Raw genomic sequence first — 20,000 nt, 5'->3', positions numbered from 1 at the left:
GAAAAGTAGTCAGCTCCACACCATAGATTAGTTATTACAGAACACATTAAACACATTCCGTGAGTCTTGGTACTTTGTGAAAGATGACTAGGTGTTTGTGTCTTTTTAGCGTATAAGGAAGTAAAGTTGTGATTAATTAGAGACGGAGGTTACGTGACTCCAAACACTCGTCAGTTTAAACCAAAGTTAACCAAGTTTTGTTTCTGTCGAAAACTGTGTTTATGCAACTCACTGTTTCAGGTTGAATGTGACAGAAGTAACTGTACCTCGTAGAAAATAAAGAACTGTGAGTTGCAGAATAGCTATGTGGCTGTTATCTGTGACAAGAATTGTAGATGTGAATTCATTTTGGATGATGTAACTATAGCATAGCACTTTTAGACAAGCTTAAGGTATCTGTTACGGAGAGCGACGCACCCTCCAGAGCCAAGTCCCAAAACCAGGATATCATGTGAACCCAAAAACCAAGACCTAACCTATCCTACCTTCTATTTATATCCTTGACAGGGATAACCCCTTACCCCTGTACATCCCCTTTATTAGCACCTTGTGCTAACTTATAAAAAAAAACTATATTAAGAACTCTGGCTGCGCGAGGGTTTTGTGGATTCAGTGGTCACAAACTTCATTATTAGTATAGGTGTGCTTATCTAATTTTTGACACCGGATATCGAGAAAACACGTCCATCTAAAACATTTCTTCTTAGTACGTTATCTCAGCAAACTAATAATAAGAGATAATATCGATTATTCTTTTTTTTTTTTTCTTTTACCATGTTTTCTGATTATCATGCAGGTATTCAGTCATGGTCATGTTAGGTTCGTGTTGCCAAAGATTCCTCTCACTTTTAGTTTGGCTCTATCTTGCTGTGAATAGGAGGTGAAGATTTGTTATCTCAGGTGGGGGTAAGAAGGCAGCAGCCCCCAATTAAGGGGGTTAGAGGGGGTGAAGCCCTCTGTTAAGAGAAATAAGTGAGAAACTTTGAAATTTGAAATGCACATATAGTGCTGTGGTCGGGGCGGATGGTACCCGAAACTCAAATGATAGTTTGTGGTTGAAATGAATGTTGCAAATCACATCTAAATCAAATATAGAAATATATATTTTGTAATATAAGTACTCTTTCCGAAAAATAACCAATTAGTCTCTGAGTAGTGATCTACAGTGGATGTCCAATTCCCTCTATCACTATGCATTGCTCTTGGTAACATTAAGCAAGGTTGTTTTTGAGAGGCAGAGCTCCCAATACGGAAATGGCAATGAGGTGGGAGGTCACGAGGCAAAGCCCCTGGGTTAGGAAGGTTACTGGTTCATACAACAATGTGTGTGGATCCTCAGAAGTGGCTGGAGTAATAGGCACTTTGTCTCTGAGTGATGCAGTCAGTTCGTAATTAATACTTACTCTTATGTCATTTACATTGGAAAACATTAAGATCTTTGTCCATATTATTCTGTGAATAATTGAATCAAGGATTGATAGTTCTTAGGTAGGATGGTTGTGTAAAACGGAAAATTTACCACAACTCATTTATAGATAAGCATTAAATATAAAATTTGTAGGGTCAAAGTTTAAGTTAAAAAAGGGAAAAAAAACATACTGTAGGTTGCCCTTGTACACTGAATTGATTGGAAAGATATTGTAAATACTGTGGTTATTATTAATTTTTATAGATGCCTAATTGTTTTTGAAAGATTTTTGTAAGGTCTCAACATCTTTCACTAAAATCATATTTATAATTGGCTATATTTTTATGTTCAGTAATTTGTTTTGATATCATATTAGGTATGTGATCTTGGTACTTTCAGTACAAGATTGGAAATAGATTACCATAATCAAAATATACTGAAAACCTATTAGTCATGAGAAAGCTAGTTTTCTATTTATTTCTATTTCTATTTATTCATAATCTCAAATTGATCAGTGAATTTATTCACAGATCTTTTGTTTTTACAAGAAAGCATGGAGTATCCCCGTTACTTAAATTGATTAATTTTGACTTGCAGGTACACCATGTCTTGGCTTTTTGGTATGAACCAGCGCCCTCAGGACTTTTCTCAGTTTGTGCCACCTCCGGGAGCTTCAGGTGGTGATGGAGGGCCAGATGGACCAAATGACCGTGGGAAGGGCAATACCAGCATGGAAGCATACCGGTTTGACTCGGCTGCCCTGGAACGTGCTGCTAAGGCTGCCAAAGATTTGGAGAAGTCAGGTATGTATTCATATGGGAAAATGTTTACTCTGGTCAAATGATTTTCTGCACAAATTTTTTTATGAAGTTCTTAATTATTAGGAAATGACTAATATGTGACTTGAAAATTTCAGCATTTGCAAAGGAAGCCCTCAATCTGTCCTGTAATGCAGGAAGAGACAAAGCAGAAGGAGATAATGACAAGAGCTAAGGAAATGGAGGTTTGTAGATAAAAAAAAAAAAAAATTGAATTCTAATTTGAAGTAGGTGTTTCAGAGTTATATACAGAAATTTGCACATACATCGTATATAACAAAAAAAAAAAAAAAAAAGAATGACAAGATTTTTGACACAGAATCAACTATATATAATTTTTAACAATGTATATCTTTTCTTAGGTGCAAATTGAGGCAGCAAAAGCAGAAGGGAAACGCATAGAACAGGAGGAGCGAAGGAAGACTTTGCAAGAGCAGTCAAAACTTGACCAGCAAAAGTCACAGTATCAAGACCAGCTGGCTAGGAAGAGGTTAGTGTCATACCAAAGAGAGAATGATTTTTATCCAATTATCATTCATTGATTAAAACTGTTTATTCTTCTAAGAGTATATGATGAATAGGATGCCAATGTTTATTTGAAAGAGTTAAGTTTGGAGGGTCAGTGTATCACCAATGATTATAATTTGGAAACACTATATTTAAGAAACATGTATTATGTTAGGGCATCGTAATTTGTAGTAAACTTTTCTGTGAAAAAGAAAATGTATCTATTAATCTCTTGGACCTGGGTGCTTCACTGCCCACGTGTGTCTTACTTGAGCGACCAATCTTAGTTTTTGTCATTTTTCAATGTCTGTGCTTGTCATTTAATACACTTTATCCACATGGTTTATCCACATGGTATTCCTTTATTTATTAATTATTTCATTAGTCTTGATTTTTGTATGAAAGTATTAATATACCTTAGAACTTGGCTAATAGGAATGAAAAACGTTTAGGTAATGAATGTGATGAACTTTTGTCACTTTTAGGTATGAAGACCAGCTGGCTCAGCAGCAGAGAATGAATGAAGATAACCTGAAGAGGCAGGAGGAGTCAGTTGCAAAGCAAGAGGCTATGAGGAAAGGTATTATTACTCTACATTTTATTTTATTTTCCTTTGAGTTGAAAAGTTTGTTAGAAATAATGATTCCTATGTATTTTTCATGTTTTAATGAAATTTTGTAATGAATACTTGACTTTGTTTTTCTGTAACTTCTAATTAAAAACATTATATTTTATATATTTTTATTACTATCATTTTCACTTTACAGCTACTATTGAGCATGAACTGGAGCAGAGGCACAAATATGATTTAAAAAGAATAGAAGCAGAAATGACAAGCAAAGCCCAGGTGGATCGAGAAAATCAAGATTTAACCCTTGAACAGATCAGGGTCCGTGCAGCTGAAGACAGGGAGACAACCCTAAAGTCAATGATAGAGAAACGTGAAACAATCCTGTCTTCTATAAAGTATGTGTTTTGGAATTGGAGCTCGGTTCTCTGCAGTACTACATCACAGATTTATTTCATATGGTGTTGAATTTTAAACAAGATACAAATATTTAGGTTTAAATCAATATGAGCAAACAAATGGTTTCAACTGGAAACTTTATTTTTATCATGAAAAAAGGAAATATTTAAGATGGTATGGGTATTATATCTGTTGACAAAAGACTAACCATAATATGATTTTACAGAACAGCAGGGGCAGCAATTGGAACTGGCATAGATGCCTTTTTAAGTGAACCAACCAAGATACAAGCTGCAGTTGCAGGCCTTGTGGCTCTTACTGCTGGGTATTATGGTGCCAAAGGATCTCTGGGCATTATATTCAGGTTTATGGAGGCAAGATTAGGTAAGGATGGAAAAGTGTTATGGATTTTGAAAACTTCATGAAATCCATAAATTAAGAAAAAGAAAACAAAATATTTTGCAAGTTTTAAATATCCTCCTTTGACATGATTAATCAACATTTGTAGTGAATTTGTAAAGGGAGGGTACATACTATGCATTTCCTTTTTTTCAAACAGCAAAACCATCACTAGTGCGTGAGACCTCAAGGGTCAGTGCTTTTGATGTTGTGCGACATCCAGTGCAGACTGTAAAGAAGGTTCAGAAGAGACCTGAAGATGTCTTAGAAGGAGTTGTTCTCAACCCCAGTCTAGAAGAAAGAGTCCGGTAAGGGTTTTGAAATAGTAGTGATTGAGAAAAGATTAAATATACTCTTTAAGGAGGAGACAGGGTTTGCGGGAAAATTGGAAATCCACGTAAAGGTCTTAATGAAACATATAACAAAGGGTTTTAGAATTAATCTGAAACTTCAGATTTTGATTAATATTACAATGCAAAAGATATAATCAAGTGATAAAACTATATATTTTAAAAGAGCTGCAGCAGTCAGGCTGTTAAAATATTCAAACAGATAAACAGGAAAATTTCCTTTCATATATGCATGAAGTAATACATCTCATTTATATACATTTACAGAGACATTGCCATTGCTACAAAGAACACTAAGTTCAATAAAGGCATGTATCGCAACATTCTTCTTCATGGACCTCCTGGAACTGGTAAAACCCTCTTTGCCAAGGTATAGTTATATTAGTTTGTTTACACTTAGCATCCTTATTAGTTCTGTAATTGATATGACAACTGAGTTACTTTAAAATCATATAATTGTGTCAGTATTGACAACTTATAAGACTAATTAGTAGTATTCCAAATGTACAGTAATGATGTTTTGAGTTGTTAAAAGAGTTTTGATTTTCTCAAACAAAGCTTTAATGCTAATATTTAATTTTCTCCAGAAATTGGCAATGCACTCAGGAATGGATTATGCTATTATGACGGGTGGTGACATTGCTCTTCTAGGCAGGGAGTCTGTTGGAGCCATTCACAAGGTAAAATTTTAAAAAATTCTTATGAATAATAAGTTGAAGAGGAAGAGTTCATTAGCATGAAAAGGCAACATACTTTGAGTTTCAGTAATAGATTTCAAATTCATATATGAAATGTAAGATTTGGCAACCCCATAGGGAATTGAAGGTTAGTACACCATGTAAAAGAATTATTTTCTCTCTTTTTTTCCCCCCCATGACCTTTTGTTGTATAGGCTTTAAAATAACATAGGTGAAAGAAACTATGGTGTTGCATTTATAAAAGTTAACCCCACCCCAGCTATTCCAACAAGGAATTCTAGGTCTGTAGATTTATGTCAGAATTATAATTTTCTGCCAGAGAATGATTCCAAGGCTGTAGATTTATGTCAGAATTATAATTTTCTGTTAGAGAATGATTCCAAACTGATGGATAGATATCAGTAATCCTGAAAAAACCTGCCCTATATATTTTTCTTTTCTTTTTTACCAATACTTTCATATATTTTCTAAACTCAGTCTTACAGAATTTTACCCTCATCACTGATATTATCAAAGATATTGCTTAAAGTATTAATTTTATTTGATCATGATGTAATGATCATATTTCAGGTGTTTGATTGGGCTGGTACATCAAGAAAGGGTCTTATCCTTTTCATTGATGAAGCTGAAGGATTTCTGCGCAAACGTCATGAAAATATTAGTGAAGAATTGAGGATGGCCATTAGTGCTTTCTTGTATCGTACGGGAACTCAAACTGACAAGTAAGTTGGATTAAGAATATGAATAGGGCTAATTTTGATTCTTTTTGCTCAACTAGAGTCCATTTATTCTTTTATTGAAATACGGTGTGAACTGGAAATACCACTTGTTAACTATTTAATGTCACAAATTATTGTCTTCTGTACCTGGATATACTAATGTAATTTTTGAATCTACAGATTTATGATGGTGTTAGCATCCAACACCCCAGAAGTACTTGATTTTGCTGTTGTTGATCGTGTTCATGAACCTGTAGAATTCCCTCTGCCAACTCTAGTAGAGAGGGAGCGTTTAGTCAGACTTTACTTTGAAAAGTATATCCTAAAGCCAGCAGCAGAGGGCAAAAGGTCAGTATGATTCAATGCTAGTTGTTCATATTAAGTAGGGATCTCAACTAAATTTTGTTGTTGCTAGAATACAGCTGTTCTAGATGAGAAGAGGTAGCAAAAGGTGTATTAGTTAAGAGCTTTTATCTTTTGAATGTTGATATATTTATTTAAAATTCACTAATGATTTATTTGATTTCCAGGAGGCTGAAGGTGGCACAATTTGATTATAGTGGAGCATGTACAAAAGTGGCTGAACTTACTGAAGGGATGTCAGGACGTGAGATCACAAACTTAGCTTTAGATTGGCAGATGACTACATATGCTTCAAGGGATGGTATGTTCTCTGAGGAAATTATGCTAAAGAGAGCACAGGCAGCAGTCCAGCATAAGAAACACAAGGTAAGAGACACTTCATAATAGTTTGGACCTATATTTGTTGTGTATATGTAAAATTTACTCATTTGTATTGGGAATGTTGCTAGTTGATATTTCAGTTAAGAAGAGGGGAAAAGTTACATCCTTAGGTTTTTTATATAATTGGTTCATTTTTTATTTTTTTTATTTTTAGGTATCCTGGCGAAGTGCACATGAAACAAAGAAGACTGTGTTTAGTGCAGCTGTTATAGCTGCAGTTGAAAATGCAAGCAGTGCTCCTCCATCAAAGCCTGAACCAGTTAGCTGAGAGCAGCATGTTATGTTAGGGAATTATTTCTTCTTTATGAATATGGAAATTAATTTGTTCTTTCCATATTGCTTATGATGATATCATAGCCTTTGTAGCATTGATAAAAGGAATGAACAAATTCAGAGTTTAATTCTTGGTGTTTCAAATACATGGATATTTAAAAAATAATAATAAATACAGTGATCAGTATATATTTAATAGAACTTTCAATATATATCTACGGTGTTCAATAATCTAGATCATTAAAAATATTGGCAAATCAAGATTATCTGTTAAAATTTGAATAGAATTGGATAAATGTTCTTAAAGAGAATTTAATGTACACATTCTGTATAATCACTATTTGTTTACCAGTATTTGTTTCTTATAATAAGAACTTTCAAGAAGAATGGAAGTGCTTCTTAAATACATATACATAAAAACATCCATCTGCATATTGCTGGAGAAGTACCTACAAATGCATGCAAATGTATGCAAATATTTATTGAAATAAAGTCATGAGCTTCAGTGTAGAAAGATCAAACAACAATGGTTAGCAAGTTCAAGTGCATGTAAATAGAATGTGTTTGTGAAAAGTGTTCCAAACCAAAGTTCTCAGTATAAGTAACAAAAGTAAAGGCTGTTCATATTCATACATAAGTAATATGGTAATGCATTTCCATTCCAAACTTATCATTTTTTGTTGAATGAATTGTAACAACATACAATTATACCCTACTTGTGTTAGAGATGAGTTGCCATTTCAAACATATTTCTGAATTATGATGCGTACAAAGAAAACTGGAATAGTAAACTGAGGTTTGCTCCAGATATTGTCTGTTCTTGATATTTTTATAGCATTGTGTAATATGAAAGAATTGTACATATATTAGAAAATTGTAAAATATAATGTATAGATGGTTGAAATAAATTGTTAACAACAGTTTACTTAGAAGTATCCTTAAACATAAATTTTCTTCAGCTTTTGCTCTTACTTTAAGATATTTTTTTTTACATATATTCTTTAAATTAGGAAGTGTAATTGATTGAAAAAGACTGAGAAGGAAGTACAAGATAAAAACACCTACTAGAAGAATGAAGAAAAGACTGACTGGATACTGGGAAAAGTATGCATCACCATTTAATAGATGAAAATGGCAGCTATTAATTACATTTTAACAAGTTGATAAGGTATAATAAACATCCCCCCCCAATCCCTTACTCATTGCTGCCATAGGGAGGCTTAAGAGATGGAGACTGAGGCCCAATGTAGGATATCACCATACCTTTGTCCCCTCCCCCCCCATCCCTTGCTTCTTGTTGCTGTGGATGCAGTGACTGAGGCCCAATGTAGGGGATCACCCTTCCTTGGACCTCAGCCCTTACCTCAACTAATTTTACATGGTCTTCTCTTCTCCTCCTCTCCTTTTCCTTCCCTTCTTCTGTCCACTTATCCTAATCCTTAACTCATTTTTACCCTTTTTGCCACAATAATTTGTCATAATGCTGTGTGACCTTTGATGCTTGGCACATTTGTTTGTTTTGACCATTGACTATTCTGGAAATCCACAAACATCACCTTGTGAACAAAAAAACTTCTTACCCAGGGGCATTAACTCCCAAACTCCACCCTATCGCTACACTTTAAATACGCTGCTAATGATCTTGGATGTTGATGCGGCAGAAAATTTTCAATAAATAAATAAATGCACTGGTCCTCAACTAATTCTGCATTGTCTTTTCTCCTTTCCTTTTCCTTCTTTTCATCCCCTCCTGTCCACTTATCCTAATCATTAATAAGGGGGGGGGGGGGGTTGGTATGCAGTTCATCAAATGATCTACAGACATAAGCATTATAAGAACAAATATGTAAATAAGGTATTTACTTTTGTAAGCTAAGTATGTTTTACACAAGTCATATATTCAGTACAAAATGTATAAAAATACATAATTTTGCCGTGTACTGTACTGTAGAATGTGATATGTAACAAGACCATATAATCCACTGTCGGCAACACACGTTTTGCCTCTAAAAATTACTAAAGTAAGGTTATCTGCCCCTCAGAAATGGTATCTACCGATGAATTGGCACACCCATGAGGCAAGATGTGTGGGCGCCTGTACCCAGAGGTACTAGATAACGTCACTGAGTCAGTACCAAATATCCAATTTCGTTTCAATATCATGAGCTGAAGGATATTATTGCCAAAAATCACACCCTGTCACTGTGCGAGATTCATCTAGTATTTTGGAAGTGACATTTCCAAAATTCATGACTATTATATGACACCACCCATTCAAGGTTTCTTTCCCAAAGTCTGCATACAAGCAATTTATGCTTTATTTCATTTCATTCAGTCAATAAGGTTTTGGGTTTATAGGTCTCATGATGTCACCGAGATCTGCCGAAGAGGCACCACTGAAAAGCATATTTTGAATGTCAGACAAGCCTCAGTGGAATGGTTTAAGAGTATTACAAAATAGCCTTCGGCACTGCCATTGCACCCTTCGATTCCTCCATTATTGAAAGAGTCGGTAGGTACAGTGGAAGGTCCAACATGCATCAAATGGGCACCGTTGAAAAGGCCGAAGGGTATCACTGGGAGACATCATGCAAGACACACACACACACGCGCACGCACACGCACGCACGCACGCACACGCACGCACGCACACGCACGCATGCACACGCTCACACACGCGCACACACACACACACACACACACACGCGCGCGCGCACGCACACGCACACACGCACGCACGCACGCACGCAACCACACACGGACACACGCACACACACACACACACACACACACACACACACACACACACACACAAGCACACACACGCACGCACGCACACGCACACACACACACACACACACACACACACACACACACACACACACACACACACACACACACACACACACACACACACACACACACACACACACACACACACACACACACACACACACACACACGTGTGTCAGTAAGCAGGGCATGTATAAAATAAAGCTCTTATTTGTTGTTAAGAGAACGTCCGTTAATAGAAGAGGTCCGGAAAAGAAGAGAAGGGAAAGGAAAAGAAAAAAGCGAGGAGAAGAGGAAAATTACACATAATGTTCACAGTCATAGCAGAAAGTGTGCTACCAGCATCTTTGAAAAATTCATATTGAAAGCAAAAGTATACGTCATTACCTTTCGCTTTTTTGACGTTCAGTGAAACACACAATTTGGTATTTATAGACTAAGGAAATTCCTGATATAAATGGTATAATTGTCATTCAAAAGATTAAACGAAGATTTTCGTCCAATTGTTCAGACTCGAACGTTAATCCTCTGTATGTAAACAAACGGTTGGCTCATTCAGGCCCTGATTCTCGTTCCACTACTGCGTTCTTCAGAAACGCAAATGAAAGCTTAGAAGACATAGGCCTTTTCACCAAAGTTCGAAAGGAGAGAAATGAGATGATAGTAGGATGGCGTCTGCAGACGTCATCCGCGAAGCTGCTCTTTATTTAGAGTACTTTCTACAAGGGGTATGTCAGTCATTTCCAAGTTGTGCACACTTGTCACACAATATTTGTAACAAAGATCTGGCTATGGTGTATGTCAGCCGATTATACATGCTTTTACTTTCGTAATGTAATCGTATTTTAGAGCTTTGATCTCACATTCCTGAAGGGAACTGACTTGGGGTGAGATAAAATTTATTTTTCTTAATAAAAAAGTTGTATGTTGAGGGGTTTGGTTAATCTTGAAGAGACTGATGTATGCTATAATTGTAATGAAAAATAGAAGTTACCTTTATATTTGATGCAGTTAACAGGAAACAGATTTTATGAAAAATATACAGTACCAATGTCTGTACATTTTGCTTTTGCTGCCAGCAGAACAATTAGGTTTAAAATTGTTTTAGCTGAAAATGAATACTGTTGAAATTATTATTATTATTATACATCCAAATTCTCTCACCTTCTATTTGTATAACTCAAATATTTAAATGTCACCAAAATGCTTATCCCATAACCTGTGAATTGCTGTTAGTACCAGAAAGATAAGATAATTGGTTTGTGTTTAATTTAGTAAAATAATTGTTCTGAGCCCATATGCTGGATAGCAAGTATCCATGCTATGTGCATTATGTTGTGGGCACTTAAAGGTTATTCACTTTTTTTGGCCCTGATTTTGGTTAAGGAGATATTGCTCATAGGCCTAAAGTTTCTTTTAAGCCATGAATTTGTGAAAGTTCAAATGGCGGATAAAATTTAGCAATGGCTGAACTACCTTAGCAGGGGCTACACTGTATCTTGGCTTCAGAGACATTATCTTGGCTGCTAGGATGAGATTGTGATATGATTAGCTGCCACTTAGTATCAATGACAATTTAGCATAACGTGGTAGGATGTTACTTGGCATGAATGGTTGAGAAATCATATATGCCACAATCATTAAAGTGAGGAAAACAGATATTTCCTATGATTTTAGTGTTTACTTGAGCACCATATTGTGTGCAGTGTGTTTGACTCGGTAAGGCATGAATAAAAGCTTTCAACCTAAGGTTGATACACCCGAGTAAAAACAGAAAAAGATCTTGCTTGTGAACTAGAAATATCAGAATTATTGTGTTTAAATGTCAGAAAAAAAATAAAACTTTTAGTAAAGATTTGCATTAGCTTCCTCAGGAGAAAGAGATGAAAGTGGATATATATGTTTTGGACATAAAAAAAAATTGTCAAAAGGAAATGTGGGCCATATTTAGGAAAAAGAAATCTCACATGTTGTGCAGTGTTTGCCTATCCAATGGTGCAACCAGATTTTAAATTGGTAGACAGCATTTTGAGCATTTACAAAGATATATAACTTATTTTAAAATTTTGAGAGGGTTTCTCCCACCCTGCAACTGTCTCCTTTACCTCTCTACCTTTTCAACCTAGAATTGTGTAAGTCATCAAAAAATGTTTAAAAAAAGACCCTTTCCTGTTGCATAATAGAATACCTTATGTTAATTTATCATAGAACATATTTCTTAAAAAGACGTTGCCCATGTGGTATGTTTATTAGAAGGCACTCCAATAACTTTAATTTAAAACTGAAAACTCAGTCATAGGTAAAAATTTATCAGTTCCCTTTATTTTGATTATAAGTGGGCTATCCTGTTTCCTAGTGTCTGGAGGTGAAACTAGTTCCTTGAAAAACATTTAAATATATCTATAAGTAGATACTTTCAGGGTGTCTATATAAGTGTTTTTTTTTATAAATCTTGTTTTTATGTTTCCTGTAAGCGTTATAACCAGTACATAATAATATCATTAAGTCCTGACAGCTGTAGATCACATTAAGGTTAACAAGATGTGTAAAGAGTCATATCCAGAATACTACAATATAAAGATGTGTTCTGCATACAAAGTTTGTGTTACTAATTACATGATATCTGTGAAACTGGAGAAGCTAAGTTCACTGCCTATAGACTTTTGATATCACTTGCAAAAGAACATCATAGTTCTGAGAACTTATTATAACTTAAAGATTTGTAGCAACCAAGTGACTTTGTAATTATGCTAATAAATTAGCGAGTTGTTAGAAATGGTAATTCTTGTTTGAAGTTCAGTGCATTGTCAGCCTCATGCATGACAGCTACTTTTCAGCTTTATCATGGTCTGAAATATATTTTCCTGTAATCCTGTTATGTGTAATATTACACATTAATAAATGGGTGATGACAAGAGTTTTATGAATATAAATAAATGTTAAATGCAGCTTGATCTAATCCTTTTATGCATAGTGGTTAAACTTTTGTATTGCAATTTTTGTACTCTTTATTTTATGCTTTCCATTTCATATTATATTTACCAAAGAAAGGAATGGGTATTTTCTGTTTGCTGTTCGATTCGTTTATAACTGTTTCATTTATAAAACAGTATAATGTTTTCTGCTTTATTTTAGATGATTTCTGTTGCTAATCATATCCTTTATTATTGTTGTTACTTGCATTTTTATCATCACTATCATCATCCATCATAATTCTGAATGAGAGAAATATGGTCATTTTTGCCAAGTGAATTGATTATCAGTGACATATAATTATCATCTATTTGTGACCATGATCTTTCAGAATTGTATGATATGTAATATGAAATAAACAATTATAGTATTCTCAGAGGCTTATTATTTTTAACATTGGCATTAAATTTGTCCTTTTTTTCTTATAGATGTCAGAATGTAATGTAATTGGCAGTTACACCGTGCAGTTCCTGGAAATGAAAGGGTTCACTGAACGAATCCAAACATCTTTAGCTACTAATCTAGTTCAGCTTATAACAAACATGAGGGTAAGTTATCACATATTTTTTATGTGTAGAATAGTGTACCCAAGAATAATTTTTGTTCAGCACTATGTCAACATAATTAAAAGACCTTCAGGGTAATGGCAGAAAATTTCATGTACCAGTACTTTTGCTCATTTTGCAAAATATATATTTTTTCATATGATCAGCATATAATTTCTTCAGCCATTATGCCAGTATGACAGCATTTTCACTGTGTATGTACTGAGCATATATTCCATATAGTGCTCTATCTGTGGACACTGATAAGAAAACAAAGGATGCATGCTTCTTATTATGAAAGGATTCATCAGAAAGGTTAATTGGTTAATTTCTTAAAGTTAATGTTTTGAGCTTTTCTAGTCTGAAATTGACCAGGAAATGACAATTTGCTGTTTGCATTAGGGTAGAAAATTGATTATAGTGGTGCTATCACTGGTACCCAGTTTGCTAATATACCTCTCTGTCTGCTAAAGTATAAACCTTGTAAGTGCCTAGTTAGAGCAGCTTTTTAGGGGTTGTTTTGTTTACTTAGGATTTTAGAAAATTCAGTCTCAGATCTTTTACTTTAAATATACAGACTTGCTGTTTGATATAGAATATTTGTTTGATGGAATAGTGTGAGATAATGTACATATATGTTTGTCTGAATTACCAATTTCTTGGAAATTGCTCCTTTTATTTTGGCATCTGTTATTATGCTTTATATTTAATGTTTCTCAGTCATTGCTTGAGTAATGATCCTTTTCATTGTCTCATCATTTTCCAGAATCTGGTAGTGAAACTAGATGAATCACTTCTACCAGTCTGTGATGCAGAGGTCCAAACAGAAATTGTTTCTCAGTGTTCAATTTGTAATTGTCCTGGTCTGTTGTCTGACCACCTTAAGACAGTTCCTTTACTAGGGAAAGATAAAAATGTTGATTCTCAAGAGAAGTCATGTGAGGCAGCAGAACTTTCACATTTTCTGAGTCCAACACCTCTGCTTCATTTAAAACAAGAAATTCCTTGTGTCTCAGATTCTGTAAGTGCAGGATCATCACATTGTGATCAGGTTGACATGGATGTGAATGTTTCTCTCAAAGATATAGATTCTAAAGATATTGCAAAGATGCAAGATCCAAGAATAGGGACTGATTCTCAATTAGACAAATGTGTCCTGACAACTCCACTACAGACAGCTTTAGATGAAAATATGGACCTTGACTATGCAAACTCTACGCATCTTGAAGAAGGCCAAGGCGAGATTCTCTTGGATCATTTGGTAAGACTTTTATGCTCTGATTGATTTCAGTTTATATCCTTAGAGTCTTTTTTATGTTTGATTGTGTGCAGAGTATATTATGTGCCTGTGTTTTTGTGTATATGTGTGTTTCATTGTGCCTCATAGAAGAATGCGATTATTTGGAATTATTTTACATGTGACTAGTTTTACATACTATGTATCTATAGAATGGGATAGGGGAATGTATATAGAGTTATATTTATTATAAATGATTTCTGCATATAAACAAACAGACTCAAAGTTTGTTTTAAAGCTCACTTTAAGGAACTTCATTTCAGGAAGGTTCAGATGCTACACATTCAGATGGTCTGATGTACTCTGTGTATACCATGAATTCCTGTGGAGCACTCCAGTTAGTCAGTCGAGTTCTAAGCAAAAATGCTTCTTCAAAAGATTCAGTAGAAGAACCTGTTGAGCGAGCTATGATTGAGATCAATAACACAAAAGAGGAAGACCACAGAGACCCTGACCACCTGGAGTCCCTCACGCTGCAGGAGCAGGAGCAAGACAGCCAGGTCCGCATTGCAAATACCAGTCAAGAGGAAATGGTAGTGGCTCCAGACATCCCCAGTTTTGAAGGTATTTTGGTGTATATTTTGTAATTGCATAGTGATTTTTTTTTTATGTTAGTTATTGACATTTTATGGGAAATATGTTAATGTTCTAACAATTTATATGTTCATTGATGCAGTCTTTAACCCTTGTATCCAGGTGCTTCACAGCAATCACAGTGCCCAAAATTCGGGCATTAGGCTTGTGTGAGCGGCCACTTTGATGGGTGTGTGGCATATAGACTGGGTGCATGTGAACACAAGTGTGCAGTGACAGAACCCTTTGCAATGTTATTATCTCCTTTTATGCATTAACGTTTTTTGCTTTTTTGCCATTTTCCAAAGTCCATATTTGTCATTTGCTTTGCTTTATCCTGATGGTAATAGACTGTTTTCCTTGCATAGACTTCATATCATCTCTCATGTCTATAACTCAGTGTAAGAATAATAAGAGTAAGTGACATTTTATTATTTGTGTCCTTTAAATTTGTTTTTCGTAATATTCAATTTTCAGTAATACAACCTGTGCTGCTGTTACAGTGGCTAGGAATAGGATGCTGAGCATAGAAATGGTATCCTCCCTGAAACCAGCATTCTTCTAATCATGCATCACGAACACTACATTCACACTCTTTATCATTGGAAATAATTAAAAAGCGCCTTTCTAAACACCAAACGAGTCTGATCACCCTCCAGGAAGTTTGTGCACTCATGGTGAGTCTTCCCATCAACCCGGCTTTCAACCGATGGCAAGTTTGTGTCACCCCAACTCACAGCCAGATTTTCCCATGTTCACATCACCTGCCCCTCAAGCTGAATTTTTTCATAACATGATGGTTATGAAAACCTGAAAGCAGAAGTGAAGGGGAATCCTGACCCTCATATAATTTGGTTCTTAAAGTATTAAGAAATGTATTATTTTTTCAGGGAGGCCCTTATTGAAATCTTCAGTGAAGTGTTTGAATACTCCAAAAATTCTTCAGGCAAAGACTCCAGCACATGGCAGTGCTGGAGGTACAATACTCACAGATATTGTAAAGGTCAGTATTATTTTAAAATATATTTATAAATGTGTTTGTTTTGGTATATTTGTATCTGTGTTTATATGTTCCTATTACTGCTGTTACTGTATATTTCTTTTGTTAATTATTTTCTTTTTTTCTACCTTTTAATTATTTATTATTTATTATTATTATTTTTTTTTTTTACAAAATTAGCTGCAAATATTGGATTTCTCATCCATAGTTAGGGATGGATGTAAAATATATGAGATCAGATTTTGGTATATGCATAATAAAGAAATAAGTGGGGTACACTTGGCAAAGGCAATTTGTATGAAATAGTATGGTATGAGTAGCTGTTAACCCTCTTCTAAAGTCTTCATGAATTTTGACAGCTATCTTTATAGAATTTGCTGAGATATTTTTGCCTTCACAGCTTGGACCAGAAGATCTCAGTACAAGCACATGGTGTGGGATCTGTGAGAAGAATTTCCCATCTGCAGGAAGCCTAAAAGTTCACCTCTCACGTATACACAGCCAGGTCAAGTGGTGTCATACTTGCACAAAGGTGAGAATGAAAGGAATTAAACAAGTGTGTTTGGCTTTTTTTCACAGGTAATTCGTCCTTTTCTTATTAATGTTAAAATAAATTTGAATGATGAAGGTATTCTATTAATTTCTTTTGAAGTATTTGTAAAGTTCTGCTATATGCAATATGTTATATGTTTAAATATTTGACTGTAATTTTTTTTCTTGCAGACAATCAGTTCTGAAGAGGAGATGTGTGACCATGTCCGTGAATGCCATGCAGATTTACAGTTTGTTTGTGGTATCTGTGGCCAGAGTTTAAGAACAAATGCAGCATTTCAGAGACATATGGACATTCACAAAGGCTTACGAGGAAGTGCTTGTGAGGCAAGTGTTTAGTTGTGTGCTCTAGTTTCATGTTTGCATCCAAGCATATGTATGGTTATATGAACTTGTATCTTATTTATGTTTACTTAATATATTGATTTTATTGTAATTCATTAGTACATATCAGCTACTTCACACATTTTTGTGCTTCTGTAAGTAAACACCTGCACAGAAAAATGTTATATCACTTGTTTAGTTTTCATAATTATTAATGTTTATTGCAGAAAACATTATTAAAACAATCTATTCTAATTACAGATTTGTGGTCAAACATTTTCAAGAACAGAATATTGTAGAGAACACAAGAGAATTCATACAGGAGAAAAACCTTATAAATGTGAAACTTGCAAGAAAAGTTTTAGTAGATCCAGCAACTTGTATACTCACATGAGAGTAAGTAAAATCACATTTCAGCTTTTTATTTAATATACACACAGTATATAATTGTGATTTTCTTGAGGTAGATATTGGCAGTTTATTGACCTGAAGTAAATCATGTCATTTGGGAGTTGATAGGTTTCTAGTGTTACATAGTTGTCTTCAGATATAATGGTAATTAGGTGAAATATATACTATTATTCTGAAATTTTCAGAATATTTGATTTTATATTAAGTAGGTGAACAGTGATGTAAAACACTTAATGTTTTTACATTCTTAAGAAATATTGTATTTCTTTAGAAATTGTAGTTTTATATGAAGTTATTAGGTTTTATAGGAGTTAAAGTCATTTTAATTTTAATATTCTTTCAGACACACAACACAGAAGCCCAGCGTCATATATGTAATGTATGCTTTAAGTCATTTGCTCGTGCAGATAAACTAAAAGATCACATGATCAGGCACTTACAGATCAAGAGATATGCCTGTCGTTTATGTCCCAAAGCTTATAATGAAAAACGGGATCTGACAAAACACTTGGAAAGAGTACATTCAAGTAATGACAATATAGATACATGATAGAGAAAGTAATAGGTTTGATATGATGAATTATTTCCTTTGTAATAGATTTCCATTAAGGAAAGTTCCATACTCTACCAGGATATTTCTGGTGTGATTTTGGTATAGATAATATATAAATCTCAGGTAAATTGATTAATTCTAATGGTGTTGCTGGGTAGTGATAGTGAAAGAAATGTTTTTTGTTTTTTTTTATATAAAGAAGAGTAAGAAGAAAAGAGAAAGAACAAAGTAGAGGGGATGGAAAATAGAAACAGAAGAGAGGAAGAGAAAAGAGCCGACAATGAAACAGACAGACAGACAGACAAATTTACTTACCCCACCATACACACACAAACATACACAGACTGGCTAGACAGCTAGCTTGTGCATGTTAGTACATGGAGGTGAGAATAAGACTGAATTGTAGTTAAGAAGGAAAATAATGAGTACACATGATAATAAGTTGCCTTGCATAAAAATGCTTTAAAAGTAAGTTGGAATGATATGAAAGCTCATTCCAATAGATGCCAAAGATGATTTCAGAAAGCTGATTACCTGTAATTTAAACAACTATAAGAGGACTGGATATGCTTCACAGTTAGGTTTAGTTTGCTATTTTTAAACAGCAATTCAAATTTACTTACATTGGTTCCTTTTACATATAATAAGGTACTTTTCATGATGCAGACTCTGAATATTATTTTGTGACAGCTGTTTTTTGCCAAAATGTCAAAGTACAAATGTGGTAAGAATGTGTAAGCAAAGGAAAGTGAGCTATTTTCTGGATATTTGTGCAGTAGATAAAAGTAATTATCATCCAAGAGTAAGGTATCTACAGTAATTCAATCTTTGTCACTTTATTAGTCATCATTATGTACAAAAAAAAAAAAAAAATTGTAATGGCAAAATATTTCATTTTGTACAATTTGAATGAAATTCACTTCAAAGCAAAGGTATGATGTGAGGAATATTTATTATGCAAATGCTGTGTCCTAGATATGGAAAAGCAGACATAATATATGGTGTCCATGACAGTAGGCATGTATGTATCCTACTTGTGTGACAGAGAAATACAGATAGTTGGTGGAATATTTATTTGTAATGCATCTATTAATAATCCTGAAAATTTCCATAGATTCAACAAATTTCTCACCTATAACTTTTTTATGAAATGTAAGTTTTTGTGGAAAATAAAATACAGTAGTTTAGGTCTAATGCTTCCCATTTTCCATCATTCTGGTTACATCCATAAATCAGATATATCTGACACACACACACACACACACACACACACACACACTTATATATGTGTATGTATATATATGTCTATATCTATCTGTCTGTATATATGTATATGTATATGAATATGAATATGAATATGAATATGAATATGAATATGAATATGAATATGAATATGTATATGTATATGTATATGTATATGTATATGTATATGTATATGTATATGTATATGTATATGTATATGTATATGTATATGTATATGTATATATATATATATATATATATATATATATATATATATATATATATACACACACACACATACACATATATATAATGTACTGTAAACACAATCACATAAAAACACTGTACACTACCAGCTATTATATAAATGATGATATCAAAAACAAACATTAGTTGGTGCCTCATGACAGAGGGAAAGAGATGTTAGATTTATGATTGCTGGTCATTTCTTGTAACTCAATAAATTATACATTTCCTTATTTGTTTTAATTTCCCAGAAGTTTATTACTTGTTTATGGGATATGTGTGTGTGTGTGTGTGTGTGTGTGTGTGTGTGTGTGTGTGTGTGTGTGTGTGTGTGTGTGTGTGTGTGTGTGTGTGTAGACAGATAAATTAATAGTAACATCACAGAGTTCTATTTGTCGTCATTTTGTGTTGAAGAAATTGTAGGTACAGCTGTAGAACTCTAGATTTCAAAACGGAACTTTTAAACTTCATCATACTGGCATCTTTGATTGCTTTTTGGTCCAGTACTCTGGGCCCTGTAGCGTGGATACCCATGTTCACCTCTTTACAAGTACGATAGTGTCGCAAGACAGCTATGGTGTTAGGTGCTCCATGGTTCTTCAGGTTCT

The 20,000-nt window shown here is 34.2% G+C and overlaps 3 protein-coding genes across 3 annotated transcripts in view; 2 read left to right on the top strand and 1 right to left on the bottom strand.

Annotated features, from left to right (window-relative positions):
- The window catches only part of LOC125038308 (ATPase family AAA domain-containing protein 3-A-like), a 7,870-nt gene extending 62 nt beyond the window's left edge, over positions 1-7,808 (top strand). The window contains 15 exon segments of the mRNA XM_047631771.1: positions 1-59; positions 2,006-2,211; positions 2,325-2,353; positions 2,355-2,411; positions 2,589-2,716; positions 3,219-3,313; positions 3,501-3,699; positions 3,927-4,084; positions 4,260-4,407; positions 4,717-4,819; positions 5,037-5,129; positions 5,718-5,869; positions 6,047-6,214; positions 6,397-6,595; positions 6,765-7,808. The exon segment at positions 1-59 is cut by the window's left edge and continues 62 nt beyond it. Coding sequence (XP_047487727.1) covers positions 2,013-2,211; positions 2,325-2,353; positions 2,355-2,411; positions 2,589-2,716; positions 3,219-3,313; positions 3,501-3,699; positions 3,927-4,084; positions 4,260-4,407; positions 4,717-4,819; positions 5,037-5,129; positions 5,718-5,869; positions 6,047-6,214; positions 6,397-6,595; positions 6,765-6,878 — 1,842 coding nt within the window. The 5' untranslated portion in view covers positions 1-59; positions 2,006-2,012 and the 3' untranslated portion in view covers positions 6,879-7,808.
- A 2,393-nt stretch (positions 7,809-10,201) lies between these two features.
- Positions 10,202-19,205, top strand: LOC125038123 (zinc finger protein 37 homolog). The gene is made up of 9 exons (XM_047631431.1): positions 10,202-10,404; positions 13,078-13,197; positions 13,961-14,455; positions 14,755-15,055; positions 15,955-16,067; positions 16,465-16,596; positions 16,788-16,943; positions 17,202-17,336; positions 17,695-19,205. The coding sequence occupies exons 1-9, from the start codon at positions 10,345-10,347 to the stop codon at positions 17,899-17,901; spliced, it is 1,719 nt and encodes a 572-aa protein (XP_047487387.1). The 5' UTR covers positions 10,202-10,344; the 3' UTR covers positions 17,902-19,205.
- A 155-nt stretch (positions 19,206-19,360) lies between these two features.
- The window catches only part of LOC125038283, a 4,558-nt gene continuing 3,918 nt past the window's right edge, over positions 19,361-20,000 (bottom strand). Inside the window, exon 2 of the mRNA XM_047631733.1 lies at positions 19,361-20,000. This exon is cut by the window's right edge and continues 1,516 nt beyond it. Within this exon, the coding sequence (XP_047487689.1) occupies positions 19,771-20,000 (230 nt within the window). The 3' untranslated portion in view covers positions 19,361-19,770.

This window comes from Penaeus chinensis, chromosome 24, assembly GCF_019202785.1.
Source record: "Penaeus chinensis breed Huanghai No. 1 chromosome 24, ASM1920278v2, whole genome shotgun sequence".
Classification (NCBI taxonomy): Eukaryota; Metazoa; Arthropoda; class Malacostraca; order Decapoda; family Penaeidae; genus Penaeus; species Penaeus chinensis.
Note: the sequence above shows the minus strand (reverse complement) of the source record. Positions and strands in the feature narration are given on the sequence as shown.